Genomic DNA, 22,832 nt, shown 5'->3' with positions numbered 1-22,832 from the left:
GGGAGTCAAAAAAAAAAAAAAAAAAAGGAAAAAAAAGGAATTTTTTTTTTATTGTTTTGGTCTAAGATGCATTTTTTTCTTTTCATCTCCTGCTTATACGCTACTGAGTGGTCGATGTGATATATAGCGCACTCTTGATCACTCTTTGCAATTTGATCCATCGATATTTATATATATAAGAGAAACCTGTTTGCAAGTTTGATTAATTTCCTATCGTGAAAACAACTGTATATTAAAACACAATTTGTATCATAACGATGAAAACGCAAAAGACGAGTGTGATCTCGCCGGAGTAGGAAAAATGTGAATTGAACAGATGTTACATTGTGCGTGTCCTTTTTTTTCTTTTTTTAATGTTCATTCATCTTTCCGGATTACTTGAACGTCTCTTGTTGCTGCCCTGCTGGTGTGTGTTGTGATTACTTTCATCATTTCTTCTGTCCAGTTTGTGGCTGAATAAATTTCTGATAGATACTCGCTAATGATGGCCTACTACTCCAATATTTCAGCCAGTCTTCACTGGAATCATCGAGTACTACTTCGTCCAGTACGCTGGCTGCATCGAGCCGTCCTTCGACTTGACCTAGAACAGTCAGCATACGCTCTTTACATGGCCTTCCAACGGAGTCTATGTCAACGTTCTGTGTCCTGTGTCGTTTTAGATACAACTGACTCCATGGATAACGTATTAGCTGATCGATCAAACTTGTCTTTGCAACGTACAATACCTGGAGATTATTTTTGTTTCCCGAAATCATGAGGAATATCCATCTTCGATAGGAGATCAAGACTCCGTGGAGATCGAGCTCACGAAACCATTGACTCAATGTTTTAACATAAATTGTTTTGCTACGGATGTGATGAAGATGAGCTATAGTTGTATATTCGTATTCGGCTTCTCCTGTCAAAGACTCCGTTGCTGGTATAGTTTTCTCTTCGTAAAGGTTACAGTATCTGACCAACCATTCAATTAAAGACAAAATAGTCACCTGTCCCCGTAACTTGTAGGCCTCTTCCTTGATTAGTGTATCAATGATATCCAATGCTGCCCGACTCAATCTGGGACTCTGAGTTGAACAATCAAATGACTAAACTTCACTGTAGTGACCATAAAAATCTTTAGGTACCTGGACCGACAACTGTGGACTAGAAACGGGGTAGCTTTTCATGTCCAAAATGACAGTGAGAGTTATTAAATGATTCTTGATCTGATGTGGGTGGATCACTAACACTATTTCTTTTTCATTGATAGATTGCACCTGGAATTCCTGATCTGCACATAAGATGGCACTGAGAGCTTGAACTTCATCAGCAATATCATCATTATGTATTTCATGTATCAATCCTGTTGTTTCCATCCTACCAGAGTAGACTTGGAGCTCCCTATGTTAAACCATAGACATTGGAAGGGTAAGATCTATGAAAAATTTTCGTTGAAGAGACACAAATGATATGAAGAGTATACCCTTGCAGAGCAGTTGCATCTCCAAATAGGTAATAAAATGTTGCTCTTCCCACTGACGACTTATTTAAAAAATTTAGTCACTTTTATTCCCAGCAGCAACAAAGATAACTAAGAAAAGAATTAGAACAAAACTTAACTTTCTCTTCGAACTTTATTTTCTTTACCTCGTCGAGGAAACGTTACAAAAAAACACCTTTATAATTTAAATGATGGTTCCATCAAAATAACAAATTACGAGGCAAAAATCAGAAGGCAATATCGCACATTTGTCGTGAAAAAGATATCAAAATGAAATGTGTCAAATAATAGAAAATGGTGTCCTAACGGTGAGGTAGCAGGAAAAATTCAACTGTAGTTTTGGCTTGATAGCGTAGTGTAGAACGTCTGACGTCACGAAGAGTATATAAAGCAGAGGGAAGGGCGGAAAACGGAGGGGAAGGGACAAGCAAAAAGCTGGCGCTGCGGAGTGGCCGGGCTCAGAGTGGTGCATGTACCCGACATCACCGGGCTGGCTGACGCACAGGCTGGCCATTTTTATCTAAATTTTTTCTCGAATTCCGACACACAGTGCCATTAGATTAATTTTTTTTCTCCTCTCTGACGACTGTTGCCTCAATGCAGCAGCAGCCCTCGCCGCCGCACTCGCCTAGCCAAATCAAGGAGAAATTATTGCAAGCTCTCGACCGCGATTATCATGTAAGGAGTTTTCTCTGCTGACTGGTTGCCACTACTGCTGTTGCGGCCAAACTACCTTTAAGTCCGACGTCTTAAAAATCCTCCCTTTGCTACTGCTGCTCTGCCCATCGTTGTCGACGTGCTCTCAGATAAGGGCGAGCAAACAGGAAAGAACACGGAAACGAAACGACCGTTTTTCGAAACTTTGAAAGGGAAAAATACGCGCTAGCTCGATGGAAATAACACGAAGACACAGCTTTCGCTGCGATCGTTCGAATGGTGCCCAAAACAATCAAAAATGATTGCGTTTAGCGCGATCTAAGTGCGCCCGAAAGTGTCGTCGAAAACAGCGAAGAAGCCTCGGCCAGTCCATGGCGCCTCGACGCGGCCGCTACTGGGGCCGCGTACTCGTCCTCCCTCCCCAGCCCGCAAACTTGTCTGCGCAAGCGCACAAGCAGTCTCTTCTCGCTAGCTTACCCTTGCCTTCTTTTCTCTTCCTTTCTTCTCCGCTACGAGGCCAACAATGCGATGTTGCCACCTTGTTTCAACTCATTTTTCCGTCACCATAATCTTTACAATTAAATTAATTAGTAAAAATAAAACTCATTTTTACTGCTTCCCATGGTTATTGATAACTTCTTATTGACGTTCAAACTGTTAGACACTATGTCTCCGTCGGATAATTATGACCATCATCTCGACGAGCAAAATGGGTAGTGTGGCGAACAATTTCATAATGTGTAAAATTTGTTAACATGCAAAGAGCACAATTCCCATTGCATTGCCATGTTCCTTGTGCTAAGTATTGAAAATTGTGATACAAGTTCTGTAAGAATTTCATCTTGTTCTTATTAGGTTGTGGATATGGCATTGGCGTTGGAGGCAGTATCCTTACTCGAGAAGACAGCTGTTACCAAAGAAGCTCTCGAGGTGAGGAATCAGTGCAAAAAGAATTATTGTTTTCATATTTAACTTTAGTGGTTGGTTTTGTGCAGACTACACGACTGGGGAGGCTGGTGAATGAGATGAGGAAGAAGACCAAAAATGACAGTTTGGCACGGAGAGCCAAAGACCTGGTCAGGCGATGGCGAGATATGGTATCAAAACCAACAGAGAATGGTACAGGAGGAACTGGTCAAGGACCTGGCATGCAAGGTGGTCTAAAAGCTTGCCAAAGACTGTCAGTATCATAGAGGACTTGCTGGCAACTTTTTTGGAATTTTTGTAGGAGCTTCCTTAGTGAACCATTTGCGTGTAGCAGGCGTGAAAAATTCAGTTTCGAGTCCGGCTTTGTGTGAGATGGGCCGAACGGCTAGTCCAGCTCTTCCGAGGCCAATTCACAACCTCGCAATCTCACCCACCAGTCCGGCATTTCGCGGCGTTACCCTCAGCCCAGCATTGCAGCGAAAGTCCACTCAGTCATCGGGTGGTTTGCAGCTTCAGCAACAACGTGTCATCAGCCCCAGCAACTCTGTGGCCTCCAACGCCAGTACCAGTCCCGGTTTGAGCTTTTCCCTCTCTCAAACACACTCCAACTCGTCAAGACCATCTACCCCTTCCTCCCTGGTGGTCAAGTCAAAAGCGATCAGTCCTGGTCCTGGCCGACCGATGATCGAATCTTCAGAGTTCCCATCTAAAACTAATCATCACCGAGGGTTAAAGCGAACGAGAGACAACGATGAAGAGACGATGACCGGCTTCGAGGTTGTCTCCCTGAATCGTTTTCCTTGATTGAAATTTTTACGTGTTCAAACTAACTAACAATTAATTTTCTTGATTTTAACAGCTGTCAGGAAAGCGATCAAGAGGCAGTAATGGGGTAGATTGGCCTTGGGTCGATGAGTGCAGTCGGGACAGTAACCTAAGCTGGTCTGGTGACTCGCTGCGGATGACAAACCACAGCGCCTTAGGTGGTGGAGAGGATCGCTCTGTTTCTTCCTCGTCAAAAGCGTCCAGGCCTCCCCGTGCAAGAAGCAAGATAGATACAAATGTCAAACCCGAACCACCTAGTGATGTACTCAGAGAAAAATTCGCCTCAATCGCTAGGGTGTCTAAGGTAAATGGCGTATTGGCTTCCTTTACAGAACACCTTTAACTACAATCCGGATTCTACCCGTAGGTTAAAACAACGCAGGAGCTGCTAGAAGATTTGGCACGTCGAAGTGGCTCACCGAATTTAGTAGTTAAATCTGAAGTTCAGTCTGTGCATCAGCAACAACCTGGAGCCATACCGGCTTCAAGTGAAGCCCGGCAGTGGCCCGACGCCAAACAGGAGCTCTTAGATAAATTTTTCCGGTCACATTCGACTGATCGTCGTAACGATGACAGCACCATCACGAGTAGCATCGTTAACAAGACCAAAGCTACCTCCGCCATTAGCGATCCAGTGGCGGAAATTTATGCTCGCCTACCTCCACTCGATCCTTCAGTTGTCGCTTCCATGTGGAAAGAAGAAATCGCTGAACAAGAAACGGAGGAAAGGGATTCCACCACATCCAAGCGTCCAGTAATAAATATTTATGATTAGTGTATGGAACGCAATCGGGTCTGAATTCTGTCCTGTTATTTCACTAGGTGACTGATGAGGACGTCGAACTTCTGCACAACGGGCAAGTGGATGGCGTGAATGGCACGCATGACAAAATCGGCGAATTCCACAGTTGGCACGAAACTCTTACGGTCGCCTCCTACCATGGAGATCCTCTCCATTTATTGCCTTACGTCGTGATCGAGTGATTCCTCCCCCTATACTGTTCGATCCGAGGCTTGTGAAGTAACCCAACTGTACAAAGTGTAATTTTTCTTTCTCTCTCTCCTCCTTCTCTTCCTCCCCAAAGATTGTAGAAACGACTTGGGCGCCGATTGATCGCACATTTCTTGTTTGCTGATATATAAAAAAGAGTAACTAAAACGAACGGCAGGCCACCACCGCACATTCAAAGGAGAAAAATTTGACAAGGTCCAAGCTGTAGCTGATATTGGATAATCGTAAATATCATTGCGATTGTCGTCAGCTTCGCTTTTTTCTATTGGGTTACGGCGTACATCATTTAAGCTGACACCCTCCGGAGGCCTTGCGTCTGTGATTTTCTTTTCCCCTTTGACGGTGCGTTGTGCGGATGTTGACGAAACTGAACGTGACGGAGAGGAAAAAGAGGAGGTTAAACGCCGTAGAAGTCCCGCCGCCTCTACAGTAAAACACAAATGCCACAAAAAAATCATTATATTAATCCAAGACGTTTTCCAGATGTAGAGAAATCATGTCTCTTACATCGATAGCGGGCTGTATTTTGACATAGGAAAAAACGTGTTGTCTAGTCGGTGACGATGTGAACGTTCTTACATTGTAGTGTGATTACGGCGATGTGTTCCCAGGGTGGAGGAAGAAGTCGTCGTTTCGTCCCTAAATATCTGAAAACAAAAGAAATATTTCGAGGGGAGAAGATTTTGTTTTCTCATTGTTTGCTTTGCTGTTGCCATGTTTTCCTCGAATTTCAGTTTTTCAGTTCCCATTCTCATCTCTGATTACAATTATTTTTTTTTTTTTCTTATTGTTCAGTCTATGATTTCTTGTCACCGTAATAATCGCCAGTCCGAAACATCCCATATTTTCAGTTCCCCTCCCCTCTTTCTCAAGTTGATCTTTGTCTCAGATTTGCAACGCCTTTGGTCACTGATTGTTCTTTCGCAGAAGAAATAAACACGTTTTTGATTGTTTGTACACAAATAATTACTTTCGTTGTATAGCTCATGAACTAGGATTCTAAACTGTCAAGTGTTATAATAAGAAGCTAAGCTTTAACTGAACTAATTGCACGATCTCCATTTTGTCTCTTAAGTCGATCTTAGTAAAAAAAAAAAAAGAGATAGGGGGAGAAGGGTGTATCAAATACTAGAAGACTAATTGGACAGGTCTTTGTCCTCAACGACCTCCCACTTTGGGGATCCTTTACTAAACACTAATGAAGTGAAAATAAAAATTTTGAAGGTCGAACAAGATTGGTTTTACGTTATTCGCCAGAAGTGGTAATCCACCTGGAATTTTTGGACATTTGTATTTAGGGCATTCGACAGATGTCTCTCTGATAATCGTAAATCACCACAAAGATCACTGATGCCAAATCTTAACTATAAAATCAGACGTAAGATTATAATTTTTAAAATATAATACAACAAAGTTGGATAATTTGTATATAACTTTATGAAATAATTTATGAAATAACCTATCTAAGCGTGAGTTTAAATGAAAACTCGTCTCGACGAAAGTTGGTAAATCAGAGAGAAAGGCGACCCTTTCTAAAAGTAGACTAACAACTTCGCTAACAGCAACGAGGTAAATAATAGATGTCGCGTGGCCTTCTTTTATGGTGAATTTTGTTTGCCGTAATAGTTTTGGTTTGGACGCTAGATGTGCTTCAATCGCCACGTGAATTTGCGGGGGTCAAATCAGAAACTAAATCGTAATATTGAAATTTATACTTTCGTTTTATTAAAACTTTCATCCAGTCCTAAACAATTATAATTAATGACTCGAATTTAAATTTATTTATTTTACGTGTCTAATGATTTTTTGAGAAGGTAAACCTTCCGTTTCGACAGCACCTAGTCAGTCTAATGGCCGACTGGTACACACGTGGCAGCGTGGTAAAACGATTCCTTACAAAGGGCTGCTCGTCTAGTTGATTATTGGAATATCCATTGGTTGTCACTTTGGTTAAATTTTGGCTTTTGAAGAAGTGGCGTTTTAAATTCTGAATTCCAGGTAACTTTACATTCACACTTTTTTTGTATTAATTTGTTCGTAACAAACAATTGGAAAGCATGAGGTGTGAGTAAACGTTACCCAATTTCCATATGGACGGGGGTAAAAAGTTGTGATTTTCTGTATTAACGCATTTTGTCGTTTGCTTTTCTAACATTCATTTAGTATGCGTAGTTTGGAATCATATTTGTTGTGCTTCTATATAAAATTTATCTTGAGCCATGCTGTCAAGGCTATGATGATTTGTACTAATTACCTTTCTTTAAAAAGTTATCTTTCATCTTTTTTTCCAGTTATTCCTTCGCATGTGGATGATTAATTTGAATTGTTTCATAGTTACCATTGGTGCATTAGATAAGTTAAAGGAGCTGTATAAGTACTTGCGTTGCCATTGTGTTGGTTGTGAATGAGGTTTCATCCATCTTGAGAACAAGTTTCAGTTTGCATCGAAAGCTTGTATGTTTGTTTTTTTAAGTTACTTTGAGTGAGTAGAGTTACTGTACTGTCATGTTTTTTTTTATCTGTATGGTCAATCAGTACATATCTGATAAGATTATTTGGTTTCAAAGCTAACCCACTTTTGTATGTATACAGTACTGGAGCACCCCTTTCCCCTCACCAGTGTATCATTGGATGGACTGGAGCTTGAAGCTCAAGTGTTGCGCTTTTGCGATCGCATCAGTGACACTTGGTCTGAGTGCAGTGTACGTCCAGCAACGTGCAACTTTGAGTCGAAAGAGAAGGAAAATATCTACAAGATTATAATGGCAGCAGCAGCAGACGCAGAAATCGACTGTTCGGTTAATTCGGTTTCACAGCTTGTCTCTACCATGGAACAGCTTAAAGTGGTTCAACAGCCTGCAAAATCGCCAATCAATGGTGAAGAGGCTGAGATCCCGGACCGCGATTCAGCCAATCACAGCCCTTCTGACTTCTTGACAGGAAATTTACATTCGGATTCACACAGCGAGGTATATACAGTTCAAATAGAAAATAATTAAGAAACGATTTTTGGATCTGATAACTTCTCAATTTTACAGAGTTCGAACGACAGTGGCAAAGGTGGTTCGGACTGTGCCAACACCAATGGTGACCATCATGCATCGTCGCGCTTCGACGTGATTACGCCACCGCTGTCGCCGCATCACCCGACCGCCGCCTTGGCCCCCCTGCCGGAACGACTTTTCGTCTACGAGTTCGAAATACCCCAGGCTTTGGTGGGTTTGCTTATAGGAAAATTTGGAGCTTTCGTTAATCATATCAAGGCCAAAACGGGTGCAAGTTTGTTGATAAAAGATCGCGATCGGCGCTACAAACTGTGCGCTATTGAAGGTAAGTTTGTATAGTTATTTCAGTTGTTCTAGCGTCTTCATTGTCCCCTGAATATTTAGGCACAAAGAGTGAAATTGATGCTGCTCTAGTGTTGATACGCGCGAAATTTCCAACAAAACGCTACCCTAATATTACTATGGCACAGATAAACGTAGCTCCAGAAACAGCAGCGATTCAACCTGTTTTGCCCGATTCCATTCAGGTAATATCGTAATCAGTGTTGTATATTTTCTTTAAATTACAATTTTTAAAAATTCGCATGCAGTTGTTGCTTCCCCCCGAAGTGAGTTGTGATGTCATGATCAGTGCCGTTGTGGCACCAAACCATATTTTCCTTCAGCAAATTACTCATCCCACTTACCCATCACTTGCCCGGCTCGACCACTGCATGGCGCAGTGTTACAACGAGTTTGTCACACCGGGCTTGCCTACTCCAATTCGACCAAGCATGGTCTGCGCCGCTCCTTCTATGGACGGCTGGTACAGAGCCAAAGTTGTGGCTGTGTATCCGAGAGCGTCTCATGTAGCTGTAACCGAAAACGATGAAAAGCGAGAAGTAACAGGAGACGTTGATTACACTGCAAACACAGTAGCGGTTTTCGATCCAGCATTGGAAATCTCTGAAAACGAAGACGAATATGACGTAGATATTTGTTTTGTCGACTACGGTGGATACAGCAGAGTGCCGGCCTCATCTCTACGTCAAATCCGTGCAGACTTCATGACGCTACCTTTCCAAGCCATCGAATGTCTGTTAGCAAATGTCGCCCCAGTGTCAGGTAAAATTCACAAGAAACGTTATTTAAGTAAAATTTTCTATAAAATTTATCAATATGTTTTTCACAGAAGAAGGTTGGACGGCTGAAGCATACGAAGAGTTGGAGAGTCTGACGAGAGACAAAATCTTCCAGGGCCAAGCAATGGCTTACAGTCTTGAAGGTTTGCCACTTGTCTACCTCTATCAAATGGACTCGGCAGAGGAAACACTCATCAACAGGCAGCTGGTCAACCGAGGCGTGGCTCAATGGGTCGAACCTCAACTGGTCTCCAATTAGCTTAAATTGCAAAAAAAAAAAAACACGAACCGTCATGTTAAATCCCGTAACATATATTTTTTTTTTTTTATTTACGTAAAAAGCGCACTTTGGATGCATTCGGGTTTTCGGTCGTCAGGTTTATTAATTATTATTATCATACTAATCTTTTGCGAGCGATTATTCAGGATCTTGATATTTTTGGAATTTTTTTCCCGTGTTGAATATTAATCCGGACCAAGTTGAATCATCATTTACGAGGCAAGACTTTGTTGTTGAAAGTCCTGATTAATTGGAAACTATCATTTTTTTCTGGTGTTCGGGCTGCTCACTCGACCCTTTGTTCACCCTAGTTATCAACTTCCACCACAACAGCTCCTGTCTTTTGCTGTTGGTAGATCAAACCAACAATTTGGTTCAAATCAGAACGACTTGTGAAAAATTGGGTGATTACTAGCTCTCTTGTCTCTCCACCCATTTACTTTTTTTGCCACCACGAAGATTTCAACTACTTTTCAATCATCGAATAGGAAACTTTCATTTGAATCCATTTAGACATCCCCCCGTCCCTCACCCATGCGGCTTTTTTCTATAGTGCCTCCGAGGGCGTGAATGTTTGATGGTCCAAGAATCCGTTGGCTGTTTCGTGTAAATATAAACCGTATGCCTTAGTTTATTTACTTGGGTTTTCTTTTCTTCCCCCCCCCCTCCTTTGAAATTTTTCTTGATAAGTAAACAGCATAAGAAAAAAACAGAGATTAGCTGATGTGGATGCGTGAATCAAAGTCTTAAGAAACATTCAAAATCTTCACTTGTAATCCCCATAGTTCTCTCTAAATTGATGACCCTCTGATGCTTGCCCTAAACTCTTTTCTCTCCCTTCCAAATCCTGACATTGTCTCGTATGTTGTGTATGTTCCTCTGCCAATGATCGGACTTTGGTTGATAGAATAATTTTGTTTTTGTTTTTTCCAAGGGATAAATGGGTTTCTTAAAAAATTTTTCTTAATCCTCATTCATTCATGTCCCACGTGTTTTGATAAATTAGAAGTCAGAAATAGAAGTTTATTGGTTTGCAAGTTCTGCATTCTTCTTCTGGTAAGCTTCCTTAAATATTCCAACATGGTTGAATGACAAATTCAAATAAATAAAAATACTCTACTAGAAAAGAGTGGGACGAGTTTCAGTCATCAAACATGACGAGTTCACTCAACATAGTTTTCATAACGTCTTCAGTGACTTGCTTCTGTTGAACAATGCCCATTGCAATACTTAACTGAACGGCCAGAAGATGTGGACACCATAAGTTTTCGGCGTCGAGATTGTGCCGGTAAGAAGGACATGTACAAGTGAATCCAGTATAGGAGATGAGATAAGGTGTACCCAAGCTCCCTAGGCAGGAATAGATCTTTCTGCCTGAAATTTTAAAATTGTTTGAAGAGGTACATGGCTTTTTCTTTGATAAAATATTGCCTGAAGAACTCGTCATCAGAGACACGCTTCGGTGGTCTATCAGATCCAATGCCGTGACCGATTGCAGAGGAAATAAAGTGTGAAGACTGGCTAGTATACCTTCGGTTACTAAAAAGAAAGGACACGTGGTTTCATTATCAAACCTGGTTTTGTGGTAGCACCAAATGTACAGTGATTTTCCAACTCGCCTTCTTGTTTGTTGCTGCAACACTTCTCAATTTCGGTAAATATTCCCCTAACGGCAATATTAAGCCATTGACAGTACTGAAATTCTTTGGCCATTTCATTTAATTACTTCGATCGAGGAAAAACAAAAGACAAACACAAAAACTTTTCAATAAAAATAGTTGCAGCTTCACTCCTCAGGTGGCGCAGTGTCGTTTTCTTTGGTGCAACGTATGGTGCAACGTCTTTTGTTTCTTTTGCCTGAAACCATCTTTTCTTACTGACTGTAGTTATTGTTTCTAATGATCTGAAAACTGCCTATTTGAAATCAAAGAACGCCAAACAAACAGTACAATATGACGAGAACATATGTATCTATTTTCTAGCCATAACGGACACAAAATGTTTACAGCACTTTGCATTTTTACAACTCTTGATTTAAAAAAAGGAAATTCTGGAAAGATGATGGCAAACGAAGCAATTGATTGAACCATCTGTCATAGGGTCGTGAAGAGTGGTGATAGACTTGAAATTCAGAAGAAGAGAAGCATGTGGCTCACGATATTCCTTGAACCGAAACGAAGGATCATCGTAACTTCTAGCCAGCATCTCATCTACCGTTAAACAGAATAACAACGTCAGATCGTCCACTCGATCTTGTTTATGCGGAAATCATAAAAACGTGTTGTCAGTGTCACACAACAAAATGAAGCCAACAGAACGTGCAGTTTGTAAGTTGTCAGAAATCTTTTACCTTTAGGTTGAAAACTAACTAGATGCTTTTGGCTACAGATCATTTTATATTCGTAGTGATTTTTGCAACGCACCTTAGAAAGCCATCTTTCTTTTATCGCCAGCAGCTCGGTCATCGAAAAATCGTTCCCAGTGGTAAAAGCAAAATTGCCATTGGGACTTGAAAAAAGCCTCATGGTTCCTGGTCAACAGCTTGGAACAACTCTTTTGTTCTTTTCCGGCAATGGTACCATAATATTATTTTACGAGCCTACGAATACGAGCTACCTCTGCCCCAACAAATAAGTTTCTTTTCGACAACTTTTCAGATGGATAAATTATTGTCGTTAACATCGGGACCAACATTTTCGTGGCTGCACTTTCGCTCAGCTGTTCGTAATCATCACTCTGCAAAAATTGAAGTGTTCTTACACGAAAGATGAAAATCACTTGTACCCACCCGAACTCCTAAGTGGTAAGTCCCACGTTTCTCCATTTTTAATTTGAAGACAGTAGTCCCTTGCCTAAATCTAATTCGTCGATAAATAGTAGCACCCCTTAAGACTTCCACTGCGTTATCTTTCAGGATGTATAGAAAGGGGTTGTTAAATATTCATTACATCGGTACCCGTATTGATTTAGGCTATGATGAGAAAAGGTCGGGCATAGTTCGTCCACACCCGAGGCAAACGTGGCCGTATAATATCTCGATTATGCTAAGAGGTTACCTAAGTCCGAGGGTATTGTATTCCCGGAATAGGAATAGATGTTAACTTATTTTTTTTTACCCAAAGTGTGGAAAAGTAATTCTCGCTTCTTCTGGTAGTTCCAGATAATCAAAATAATAGCATAGAGGGAAAAGAAAAATCAGCTTTTTTCGTGTTCCCGAGAATTAGCCCACATATACATTTGTTTTTCTTCCCTCTAGGAACAGATTTTCGTTTTATTTTTAAGATAATTCTAAGAGATACTCAGATTTAGAAAACACTGTAGATTTAGCCAAATTAACTATATTTTTTTTTTTTTTTTTTTTACCGAAAGAACTCTAAATTTGTTGAATGAAATTTATTTTGAAGGTTGACCATTTTTCCCGTAGTCGAAACTGAAAACTTGAAAAGAAAACATGTTATTATATTCGTTTTTGTTGGTGGGGGGATCTATCTTCTGTATGGAATGAAGAAGCGACAGATGGGCACGTCCTTTTGCACCGTAACGGTATGCAACATGGCGTTCACTTTTTGAAATTTTTTTCTACAGAAAACTTTCATATGCCATCAAGATTGGTGGTAATAGGTGCTCATAATGACTCTCTCTCTCCCCTTCTAACGGATTTTGAATCAATAAAAAATAGAGCCGAGAGCGTCGCTTCCTACTTTTCCGAGTGAAAAAAGAAAAACTCGAAATTCTTCACACATGTAGTTTACATTATTCGAAATGGAAAAGTGACAAAAAAGAATGGGGCACCTGTTTATGCTCTGGAACTTTTCTCGATCGTTCCCAGTTCCAGACTTTGCGTTCTTGCGTCATTGCCGATAGTTACGCGTCATTACACCCGTTCTGCACTCAATTCGAAAACAAGGCAATATTAAATTTGAGACATCCGTGATTTCCGCGTACATTCACAGTTTACTGTCGAGCGAAATAAAACACAACTCGTATGTGAATCGAATCATAACTGTGTAGAAGCGAAATACGGGTACATGTTTGATCGGTCAGAGCATAATAGATGCAGCGTCTGCACGATTTGCCTAACGGTGGTAAAGCATTTATTCAATTCGTGTCTGAAATGTTTTCGTCAAGTGGTCAGCATGGTAAGATCCTAAATTTGATTGCGAAGAGTTATTGCCGTACCGCTAACACATCCTGTAATCCTTTTGCACAATGAAACATTTTGAAAGAAAGGGAAAAAGAGATTCGTGTTTCACCTGTTGGTAAATCTCCCATGTTGAAGAAGATTTGTTTTTGAATCCATTCATCTTTTTTAAAAAAAGTGTTGTTTTATAAAAGAGTCAAAGGAGGTATTTGTATCGTGCCGACGAAATACCTATTTGGATGAAAAAGAATGAAGCGGAACAGTTTTGCTAAATTGCCAACAGTCGATCGTGTTTCACTGTAATCGTCCTCCTCACCCAAAAAAAAAAAGAAAAACTTTAATGAAACATCGGCAAATTGTCGTAACAGCAAAAAAATGTTTGGTGGAAATGATCGTCGAAAAGATCGGACAGTGAACTGTTTTGTCAGAAGACAAGGAGGAAAAGAATATAAGAGAGCCCGAAGGGTGTAGTGAAGAATCACGGAACCATCTGTCTTGACTTGGCTAGTATAGCCAGTCCTCCTCTTTCTAGCATTTCTTGGATAGCAGCTACACGTATATATCTCTCTTTCCCGCGTCCAAGGACCCGCGAAGCGAAGCTGCTCAGCCGAACGCATCGCCCGTAATCAGTCGGCCTCGAACTTGCCTACCGTTCGGTACGCTCTGCAACCGACTCTGGTCTCTTAAAAATTTAGTTTTTTTTTTTTCATCCAAAGAAAATCATCGACTTAGAAAATCCCAGTGAATGTGTTTTCTTCTGATGGATACTTGAAACGACGAGGTAAATGTCCTTAAACATCCGTCTTTTCCACCACTTTTGTCTGACCATTCATTCCACTTCTTTTGTTTGTTTGTTTTTGCAGTTCGTCAGTTCTAGATGTTAGATCATGTTTCTTTTTTTAATATCTGGTGTTTTTCATCATTTTTGTTTTATCGATTATCTAAAGTTTAATATTTTTCGTGATAGCTTCAAAATTCCGTGAAAAAGAGCAATGATGCTGTTTTTCGTGAAATCTTGTTTTGGTTCATGAATAAGACGGACACACCGTTGATCATGAACGACACAAAAGAGAGAATTAATTCCAATAATGTCGTCACATCTTCGGCCAGTGCACTTGTTGCTCGTGGGAAACTTGTGGTTGTCTTTTCCCACATTTAGGTCTCCGGGAACTGACACAAATCTCTTGTTTTTTTTAGCCAACCATAGAACACACATGGCCGTCTTGACGTTTTCTAATATGAAGGCGTTTAGAGCGATTCAACGACCTCATTGATATTCTTCACTGATGTTCATTCATTTGCGAAGTAGCCATTTTTAAAAGCACAACTTGGCAAGTGGTGTCAACCAGTGTAATTAAAGAAAGAGTTAGCCAAAGTCCATTAAAAGAAACTCAATTGCAAAGAGCCTAGATTGATCCTTTCAATGTGGAAAGAAAGTTGATAGCCAATCATTGCTAGGACTTTTATTGCTAGTTGTATACGTGTACTTTCATAATGATGATCGTGGAAAAAGCGTGAAGTTGTATCGTTGGTTGATAAACAACCTTAAGTGTGACAAATTTCTCCATTGAGGAGAGCGATAGTAATCGTTATGAGGCAAGAAAGTAGTTTGAAAAGCATGCCGTGCAATAACATGGTATTTTCGTTTTACAGGAATTTAAATGTCTCCAATTTCACATTAGTTCTGGTGGCCAAAATAAAAAAGGATCCCGAAAACAACAAGAAAATGCACTCCTTGGGGCTTGTTCTGTTGGCTGTTGTTCAACTTGTCGTGGCCATGACGGGCGGACCTTCGACCATCAATCGACACTCGCAGGGAGACATCTTTTCACATCAAGGTTCTTTAAGCGATTCATCTTGAATTCTCGGTACAGTAAGATGACGGTTGATTAAAAACATCGATACAGGTGCCTCGGGCGAATGCAATGCTGCGGCTTGCCTATCGGCCCTCGGTCAGCGAAATAATGGAAGCCTATCTGCTGCCCGGCTTGGCCGCCACTGCCAATGCCAGTGCCCCATAGATCGACCCATCTACCGTGAAGACCTCAAGCAATGCGTTAGCACCATCGACGGTATGTATGTTTTTTCCGTCATCTAATTTGAAGATTTATGATTGGTGGGCTCGTGTAAAAAATTGGCATCAAGTGTATATTTATATTTTTTTTTCGCTATGTCTAATGATCCCTCGTCACGATACAAGAAGATGATGCGTAGTTAATAATTGTTAAAGTGGGCCGGGGGGAGGGATGGGCGTGAAAAAAAGATCCATTTTGTTGGTCAGCAACGTCATCAACTAGTTGGCTTTGTCTTGTAGAGTTGCAATTTTCAAATCAACGAAGCTGTAGGACCAATCGTTAGACAGGCCGTTTGACCTCCGCCCGCAAGGAATTTGGAGTCACCCTTAAGGGGAGGATCTTAAATGTTCTTTTTTATATATATATGTATATATATTTTGATTCCCCATCTCCCGTTACATGTCCATGAATTAACGCTCCAGCGATTTTTTCCCTTCTAGCCATGTGAACCATCTGGTAAGATGAGGCATCAGTTATACCGCAACTGATCCAGAGCTACCATACTTTGCCTTCATTTTCCTATGTTATTTTTTTATCTTCTATTGAGGTCCAAAAAATTTGATACTATTATGTACGCATGTTCCCGTGAAGGAAGATAGGACATATCCGTTAGTTCTCTAGGGTGCAATCAAACTTCTTATTCCTCGTTGTCGCCACCACCTTATTTTCATTTTGGGTGTACCTGTTGTTATATCACAGAATGCGCGTTGGCCGATTACGTCAGTGGGATCCAATCGGAGAAAGTGCCTTTCGTCTTCCTACCCGTCCAAGGCCAACTGATCAACCCCAATGCTGAAATTGCCCTTTCAGGTAATTTAACACCGTACCCATGTGGATTATATTTTCTTTTTAAATAAAAAAAAAAAAAAAGAAGATAGCTGTCAGAGAGCAACGGTCTTGTTTTAAGGTTATTGATCTTGGTCCATCACTAGATAATTCATATTCTTCTTTTTATCTATTTTTTTTTTTATTGTTATGGATGCAACAAAGATGTACGGGCTGAAGGTCAAGTGGTCGTTTCACCTGTTTGCGTCGTCTCCAAATCAACTTTTCTCACTCGTTCCGGATGGATAGCCACGGATAATTCGTCGTCAGGCATGCCAACAGATCGGGAACTACCGTTCGCTCTCGCTCGCGAATCCGGGCGTACACATTTGCAGGTGAACTGACCGTAACAATCTCTCACACATATCATTGCGAGTGAATTATATAGCAATGGGAAATTGGTACTTTTTCATTCAGTGGTTGGGCGAACCGCGACTTCGGTCATTGATGGAAGGCCGGATCGTCCTGGTCAAGTTGCTCTGCAAGGACACGGCCAATGCGCGCGTTGGTGTCTTCTCGCCCTGCATCGCCTTCCGCGTCGCCGGCAGTCCAGGTAATTCATTTTATTTCGTTCCTCTAAACTTGAACTCTCGTTCTTGTCGATTCCGGGGGTGATGCAGTGAACCTCATCCATTATCGCCTGTCTCCCCCCAGAGATGATTTGCATAGCCAGCCACGCAATTGGCTCATCTCCTCCAATCCGTAGGCTATATTTCTTGCATCAAAAGTAAATCAAATACGCGCAGCCATAGTCTCTTTTTTTTCGTCTAGAAAAAAAAAAGACTATGATACACACAGTTTCAAACTAAAGGTCAATCTAGTTTCTCAATTTAAAAAAAAAACCTGATTTGAGAATACCCCCCAAAAAAGTAAACAAAGGAAAACATCGGGAACGTACTCACGTGATTTGATGCCATCATCGGTGGATGGTATCCAGAAATCGTGTTTTCTTTCGAGAACGAGAAACCCTTGGTGCAAACTAACATTAGTTGTACTGTTTTATGTGTTTGTTGGCAGCCGACTTTGATTTGCTTTTGATCTTGTAAGATGGCGGATGCGATTATGTGTAGTGGGTCCATCCCACTGCTATTGCCCAAACGATGACGGTTATATGGTTTTTATTTCTCCTGATTTATTTTCGATGCCATCATTCGAGTTTAGTAAAGAAATGTTTCTCTCTTTTTTTTTAATTTTTTCGTTTTGATAAATGTATCGGGAAAAAAAAATAGGTTTGGTAGAATCTATCCGACATGGGGGCCCTGGTGGCGATGAGAAAAGCGGACTGCGCCATGCAGATTATCTGGCCATTGGCATTAGCTCGGCCCTTCTGGGCATGCTCTACGTGGCCGGTCTTGTGGGTTTCATCTGTTACCGGCGACGGAAGCGCCAGCTGGAGAACGTCCACATAAAATTGTCCGCCCAGCCGTCAACCCCTGTCCAGGAATTGGGCATCATGCGACTCAATCCGCTACTCCAATCCGCCAGAAATAGCAGTCATCCGGCCACCTCTGACCTATCAAAGAATGTCAGACAGCATCATCGGTCTTCTAATATGGAATCACGATCCGTAATTCATTTTAATTCTCAAAATCTCTTGAATTTTTTGTTTTTTTACTGCTCGTTAATTTTAATTATCCATTTAAATATTTTCACTATTTGTTTAATCATTAAAAATCAGTTTTCCTTATGGTATCACCCGCGGAAATGAAAAGTAATGTCATCTGTTTGCGGTTTTTTGTAGGAAGGAAATCGACGAAATCGTCCGTCGAACGCGCCCGGGAACATTCATCCGACCATGAATAACTACCGTTACAATGGCAGTCAGTCGGAAGATTGTTTCCGGGATCCATCGGTTGACGATGCTGGACAAGACGCAGCCTATTACTATCGCAGGGATTCTCCGATGATGACCAATGACAATCGACGGCTTTACTTCAGTCCGGCCTATTTTGATTTGGAATTACTCAAAGTATGTGAAAGAATGAAATCATAGATTAATCGGTCAGTGTTTATGAAATAATGCGCCATGTTCTTCAGCAGTCACCTCCTCCCGCGGCGCTGGAATTCCTGTCTCGCATTCGTGGAATGATTGACGTGGCTAAAGACAAAATGTCTTCCAAACGATTCATGCCGAGCTTAATTGACATTCCGGAAGAGTTGAGCCATTATTCCGGCTACGGAAGTAATCAAGGCTTGTCGCATTACGCCGAGGAGTTCCGTCGTAATGGCTCGTTCAACAACAGGCCGCCATTCACGACCATTGACGAGCCGGAGAGCGCGCGCAATTCATACGGAACTCTCAAAAGGCCAACAAAGAAAAACGACTCGCTCCAGCGAAACTCACTTAATCGGAAGACGGTGACAGGCGACAACGTCGACGCTGCTAAGCTGTCAGAAAACAAAGACGACATTTACCATCCCATGGAATTAAGGACCAATTTCCTTCAGAAGAGCCCTCTACCGGGAAGAAAATCAACTAGTTTGACTTCGGAAACGAATCTCGCTTCCATTTACACCAATCCGTCCATTGAAGAGATTTACCGGTCACTGGATCGTTCCCATCAGCTGCAGCCAAGAACCAAAGGGGTCGCTGACAACGGGGCTGAAAGCGACGCCGTCTCCGATTTAGTCTCCGAGGCGGAGTCGAAAATGCCGAAAATTACGGCGCCCAGCAACGACGCGTAAAACGTATTTTGAGCCGGACAGCCTGGATCGGAAGCCTTCGAATCACGGGGGCAATAGCAGACCTCACCTGTACCAGAAGAAGCCGCCTCGTTGGTCTAAACGAGTCCAACATCCGGACACGAACGACGAAATGCGTGAAGCGGATGAAAATAGCAGCAGTGCGGCTGGTTACACTTCTAGTACGTGCACGTCGATGAAATCGCTTAGCCGCGTCCTTCCAGCCCAAGAGGCGATGGAAGTGGGCAATCAGCTCTTTAATATGGACACCGGAGCACCTACCCTCCCGCGATTAATCAAGCCGAACGCATCCGATCGTAGCCATGTTTACGAAACGATCGGCCGCAATCATGATAAAGACGGCATCTTTGTTAATAGAGACTTCCGCAAGCCGCCAGAAGTGATTTATTCGAGCAGCAATTCGTCCAGTTCCAGTAGTAAAATTACAATAGTCGAGGACTGCCTCAAAAATAAATTGACCATCCAGGTGGATGACATCCGGAATTTGAAAGACGAGTTTGAGCCGGATACGTTGGAACGTAGTAACGACGCGCAAACGGCGCCACCTTTCCGACGTCAGGAAAGCTTTATCGCCGATTCACTGGAACGGCCCATTCAGCCGGTCAAGTCGACCATTAATAAGCTGATGAGCTCCTGTAACAATAACGCGCCCGTTTCGCCGTCCTCTTCTTCTTCCGGATTGGGCTCTTCTGGCGAGAGCCTGATGAACAAGGATGATTGGATCAAGAAAGAGGAATTGCCTCCACCCGGAAGTGTGGTTTCCCTACGTCAAATCTACACAGCGCGGACGCATCAAACGAAAGTCGGGACGTGGACAGCGGCAACGCTGGAAGCCACCAAGAAACCATCCAGCCGAATCGTTTCTGCGTCCAATCCTCAAATTCTCCTCCGGTTGTCAGGAAACGATGAATCCAGGATGTACCACCAAACATCATCCGCTCCGGCCGAGCCAGTCGCACCTCCACCTTTACCAATCAAAGCAGTGGGCAGTCCAATAGCAGCGCCATCTATTCCAAGAGATTTGAAACCTCCAATAGGAGTTCATCAACATCCACCGAAGGTCAAACATCCGCCTTACAGTTCCAGAGGAGTCCAAACGGAATCGCCGACGACACCTCCGCCGACCCTTCCGCCAAAAAACGGGAAAGGCGGGAGTTCCGGTAGAGCGGACGCCGCTACCGCGACTTCCGCCGTCAAAGGCCTCGGAGAAAACGACGACGAGAGCAAGATCTACAGCGGGCATTTCATATTGAGCCATCCGTCGCCCAGCGGCAGCATCAAATTACCCAACGTCCTAGAGCGGATTGCTCAGATTGAACGGGAAGAAAGCCGAATATCCGGCGCATCAAAAGGGATGGAAATAGCCATGTCTTTGAAAGCTCGTATGGGTCACCTTGAAGGATCGCTAAAGGATCATAAAAAGACTTTTAGGATCAAGAAAACGTGGCGCAAGCTGCTCGACAAAGTAGAAGACTCTTTCTCCGAAACGGAATCGGCCGGCTCCACTCTACGACGTCCGTCATCTTCAGCTTCCAAGCTCTTGAAGAAGTCATTACCTCCGCCGCCGCCGAGTGATGAGGAGAACGATACGGATGACGAGTCGCAGTCCAGCTTGGGGTCAGACGGAACGGGACGGGACCGCCATTCAGTCAACGGTGGGGTTGACCAGAAGACAGACGGCATCAAGCTTAAAAGTTTCTACACTTTTGGCGAAGATCAGCCTCAGGCCGTCCAACCTCTTTCGACGTCGACGATCAAATCCAACATGACGGCGCATAGCCGCCGTTCCGTTGCCAGCGGATCTGTTGGGAGCAACTTGGCTAGAAAGTTACGCACCAATGAATCGTACGACAGCGGCCTCTATTCCAGCAACTATTCCACCTACATCGGCGACTATTGATTTTGCTGCTGTTATTATTTGTTGGACCTAGAATGCGGACTTCTTGAACACAGATGGCGTTGGCCGTCGCCTCATCGCCCCGTCTCCCGTTTTCTGTCTATAGCACGCCTCACATACATAAACGTAAACAACAAAAATAATATATATACATTTTAACTTTTTATTGTACATGCGCTCAATTTCTGTTGTTCTTTTTTCTTTCTTTCTTCAATTAGAGCCTGATGACATTTACAGAGCAAAAAAGCGAAAAGTGAGTCAAATAAGGGGGTGTAGGAAAAGGAAGAAAGCGTTGTTAGGTTGGTTCTTTTGATGATAAAATGTCTCCGCCGGGAGGTCTGCATACATGGATCGATGTTGCGCTCAGCCACAAAAGAAACTTGACGTACATAAGCCACGGAAAATTGGAGATTCGTTTCCTTTTTTTTTTTTTTCATATATTTTGCAAAGGCCTGTTTGTGTTGTTGACTCCCTTTTTTTTTCCCTATCGGACGAACGCGTTTTGCCGGTTCGTCGAGTATTGACAGATATGAGGAGCGAAAGGAAAAGTGAACGCATATAAAGACGTGCTGAAGCCTACATGGCACATCAATATTTACAGTATCGTAATGGAGGACTACGGACCGGATATATGACTCTTTTTTCCCGCAATAAGCGGATGTGTACCAGGAGTGGAATTCTGTATCCGTGTGTACGCGTCTAAGAGATATGCCACTGTGCGTTTAGTCATAATGAAAGCTTTGGCTTTGTGCTTTTTTGACAAGACACATGACGCCAGCGGAAGCCCCGCCTTGTCTAGTGTCAAGCTCAACTGATTCGGCTTAATGCATACGTCGAAATGACTCCAGCTTACCTGCATCGTGCCCTTCATTTGCCACATCGAAAGACAAATATGATTAGATAGAGTTCGTTGAGAAAAAGAAAAGGCAAAAGGGTGTTTAAAATCCAATATCACTGCACGCGCAAATAATCACCTTCAACGAGGATGTTTTATTGGAAGCATCGGTTACGGCCGATCGCTTGGACGTGTATTTGTAAGGCTTTTTGCGCGTAAGTAGAAAAAAAAACATAAAAAATACACGTAAAAAAAAAAATAGAGCTTAAAGGGAAAAAGAGGTTCCTCAATAAAAGAATTTTAAGGCGTGTATATGTAGGGCTCTCAACTCAGCGAATCAAACAGCCTGTCCTGGGAGACCATGGCGTCTGCTGGTGATTATTGCATCAGCTTCGGAGCCGGACTTTAATGCCTTGAGAGAAGAGGGTGTATCTAACAAAAAAAGCCGACAAGAGCCTTGGGTTTTGAAGTGAAATTCAACCATGTTGTCAAGAGACGAAATGGAACGATGTCGTTTCCTCTTCATTCTGAATCACGTGATCATCTTTATCGTAAATGGAACGCAGTCAAACAAGCCGGCTTCTTACTCGTTTTACGTCGTATGTCCGATACCCCATTTAATTGGAAGAATATTCAAATTACTTTTCGAGACATGTGAGTTTTTACCAAGGGTTATGATTTAATCATTAATTGATGTTTTTTTTTTTTTTACCCTGGGCGAAAAGAAATGTTACGTTGATTCATTATACAGAAAACTTGCGTCAATGCCTGCGGTTGCTTTAACACGTTTCCGCGTAACCTCCCCCAAAAAAGGAAAATGAAATTTCAAAAAATATACGTTGTTCACCTAGATCTCCGTTGAATCGAAACTGAAGAGAGGTTTCTCAAATTTCACGTTTTATTCTCGAAGTGTCAGACGCGCGCGCACGCCAAGTTGGCATTAGCAACGAACAGAAAAGTTGTTTGATCTGGATGCGACTTTCAAACAATTCCAATACGCCGTCAAAGTCGGGCAATGCCAAGAAAAACGAAGATTTATAAAAGAA

General features: G+C 42.2%; 5 protein-coding genes across 8 annotated transcripts; 3 read left to right on the top strand and 2 right to left on the bottom strand.

The window, feature by feature from the left end:
* Positions 1 to 206: 206 nt before the first annotated feature.
* LOC130691284 (RWD domain-containing protein 3-like) lies at positions 207 to 1,766 on the bottom strand. 3 transcript variants are annotated; one of them, XM_057514207.2, is made up of 4 exons: positions 1,466 to 1,766; positions 1,128 to 1,383; positions 729 to 1,067; positions 207 to 668 (listed from the first exon to the last, which is right to left on the bottom strand). In XM_057514207.2, the coding sequence occupies exons 2-4, from the start codon at positions 1,356 to 1,358 to the stop codon at positions 429 to 431; spliced, it is 810 nt and encodes a 269-aa protein (XP_057370190.1). In that variant the 5' UTR covers positions 1,359 to 1,383; positions 1,466 to 1,766; the 3' UTR covers positions 207 to 428. The 3 variants fall into 3 exon arrangements, with proteins under 3 accessions (XP_057370190.1, XP_057370189.1, XP_059352838.1); XM_057514206.2 differs by having other exon boundaries at positions 207 to 1,067; positions 1,466 to 1,573; positions 1,630 to 1,766; XM_059496855.1 differs by having other exon boundaries at positions 207 to 1,067.
* Positions 1,767 to 2,022: 256 nt separating this feature from the next.
* Positions 2,023 to 5,384, top strand: LOC130691308 (mediator of RNA polymerase II transcription subunit 26-like). 2 transcript variants are annotated; one of them, XM_059496815.1, is made up of 7 exons: positions 2,023 to 2,161; positions 2,996 to 3,070; positions 3,136 to 3,298; positions 3,372 to 3,844; positions 3,927 to 4,196; positions 4,260 to 4,646; positions 4,715 to 5,384. In XM_059496815.1, exons 1-7 carry the CDS (start codon positions 2,081 to 2,083, stop codon positions 4,874 to 4,876), a joined length of 1,611 nt encoding a protein of 536 aa, XP_059352798.1. In that variant the 5' UTR covers positions 2,023 to 2,080; the 3' UTR covers positions 4,877 to 5,384. The 2 variants fall into 2 exon arrangements, with proteins under 2 accessions (XP_059352798.1, XP_059352800.1); XM_059496817.1 differs by lacking the exon at positions 2,023 to 2,161 and adding an exon at positions 2,328 to 2,853.
* A 1,356-nt stretch (positions 5,385 to 6,740) lies between these two features.
* On the top strand, positions 6,741 to 9,545 carry LOC130691261 (A-kinase anchor protein 1, mitochondrial-like). The gene is given in 7 exon segments (XM_057514175.2): positions 6,741 to 6,902; positions 7,497 to 7,647; positions 7,650 to 7,873; positions 7,943 to 8,234; positions 8,294 to 8,436; positions 8,500 to 9,013; positions 9,081 to 9,545. Coding segments are annotated over 6 exon segments (1,494 nt in total). The 5' UTR covers positions 6,741 to 6,902; positions 7,497 to 7,535; the 3' UTR covers positions 9,290 to 9,545.
* A 724-nt stretch (positions 9,546 to 10,269) lies between these two features.
* LOC130691297 (zinc finger SWIM domain-containing protein 7-like) lies at positions 10,270 to 11,062 on the bottom strand. The gene is made up of 2 exons (XM_059496888.1): positions 10,930 to 11,062; positions 10,270 to 10,849 (listed from the first exon to the last, which is right to left on the bottom strand). The coding sequence occupies exons 1-2, from the start codon at positions 11,021 to 11,023 to the stop codon at positions 10,452 to 10,454; spliced, it is 492 nt and encodes a 163-aa protein (XP_059352871.1). The 5' UTR covers positions 11,024 to 11,062; the 3' UTR covers positions 10,270 to 10,451.
* On the top strand, positions 10,831 to 21,335 carry LOC130691247 (uncharacterized). The gene is given in 14 exon segments (XM_059496798.1): positions 10,831 to 10,964; positions 11,410 to 11,637; positions 11,699 to 11,885; positions 11,968 to 12,113; positions 15,105 to 15,289; positions 15,359 to 15,523; positions 16,226 to 16,336; positions 16,517 to 16,686; positions 16,769 to 16,904; positions 17,581 to 17,918; positions 18,093 to 18,320; positions 18,389 to 19,018; positions 19,020 to 21,077; positions 21,170 to 21,335. Coding segments are annotated over 9 exon segments (3,825 nt in total). The 5' UTR covers positions 10,831 to 10,964; positions 11,410 to 11,637; positions 11,699 to 11,885; positions 11,968 to 12,113; positions 15,105 to 15,177; the 3' UTR covers positions 20,955 to 21,077; positions 21,170 to 21,335.
* Positions 21,336 to 22,832: the final 1,497 nt, after the last annotated feature.

The sequence above is a fragment of the Daphnia carinata genome, chromosome 1 (genome assembly GCF_022539665.2).
Source record: "Daphnia carinata strain CSIRO-1 chromosome 1, CSIRO_AGI_Dcar_HiC_V3, whole genome shotgun sequence".
NCBI lineage: Eukaryota > Metazoa > Arthropoda > Branchiopoda > Diplostraca > Daphniidae > Daphnia > Daphnia carinata.
The sequence above is the reverse complement of the archived record's forward strand: the minus strand, read 5'-3'. Positions and strand labels throughout refer to the sequence as shown.

Bases quoted from the DNA above. Each gene is read 5' to 3' on its own strand.
- LOC130691284 (XM_059496855.1), bottom strand. From the start codon at position 1,358: ATGGAAACAACAGGATTGATACATGAAATACATAATGATGATATTGCT. The intron at 1,068-1,127 runs GTACCTAAAGAT...TGTTCAACTCAG, and splicing joins GTCCACAGTTGTCGGTCCAG to AGTCCCAGATTGAGTCGGGC.
- LOC130691308 (XM_059496815.1), top strand. From the start codon at position 2,081: ATGCAGCAGCAGCCCTCGCCGCCGCACTCGCCTAGCCAAATCAAGGAG. The intron at 3,299-3,371 runs GTCTAAAAGCTT...TTTTTGTAGGAG, and splicing joins AGGACCTGGCATGCAAGGTG to CTTCCTTAGTGAACCATTTG. The intron at 4,647-4,714 runs GTAATAAATATT...TTATTTCACTAG, and splicing joins CCACCACATCCAAGCGTCCA to GTGACTGATGAGGACGTCGA.
- LOC130691297 (XM_059496888.1), bottom strand. From the start codon at position 11,023: ATGGCCAAAGAATTTCAGTACTGTCAATGGCTTAATATTGCCGTTAGG. The intron at 10,850-10,929 runs GCGAGTTGGAAA...CTTTCTTTTTAG, and splicing joins TTGCAGCAACAAACAAGAAG to TAACCGAAGGTATACTAGCC.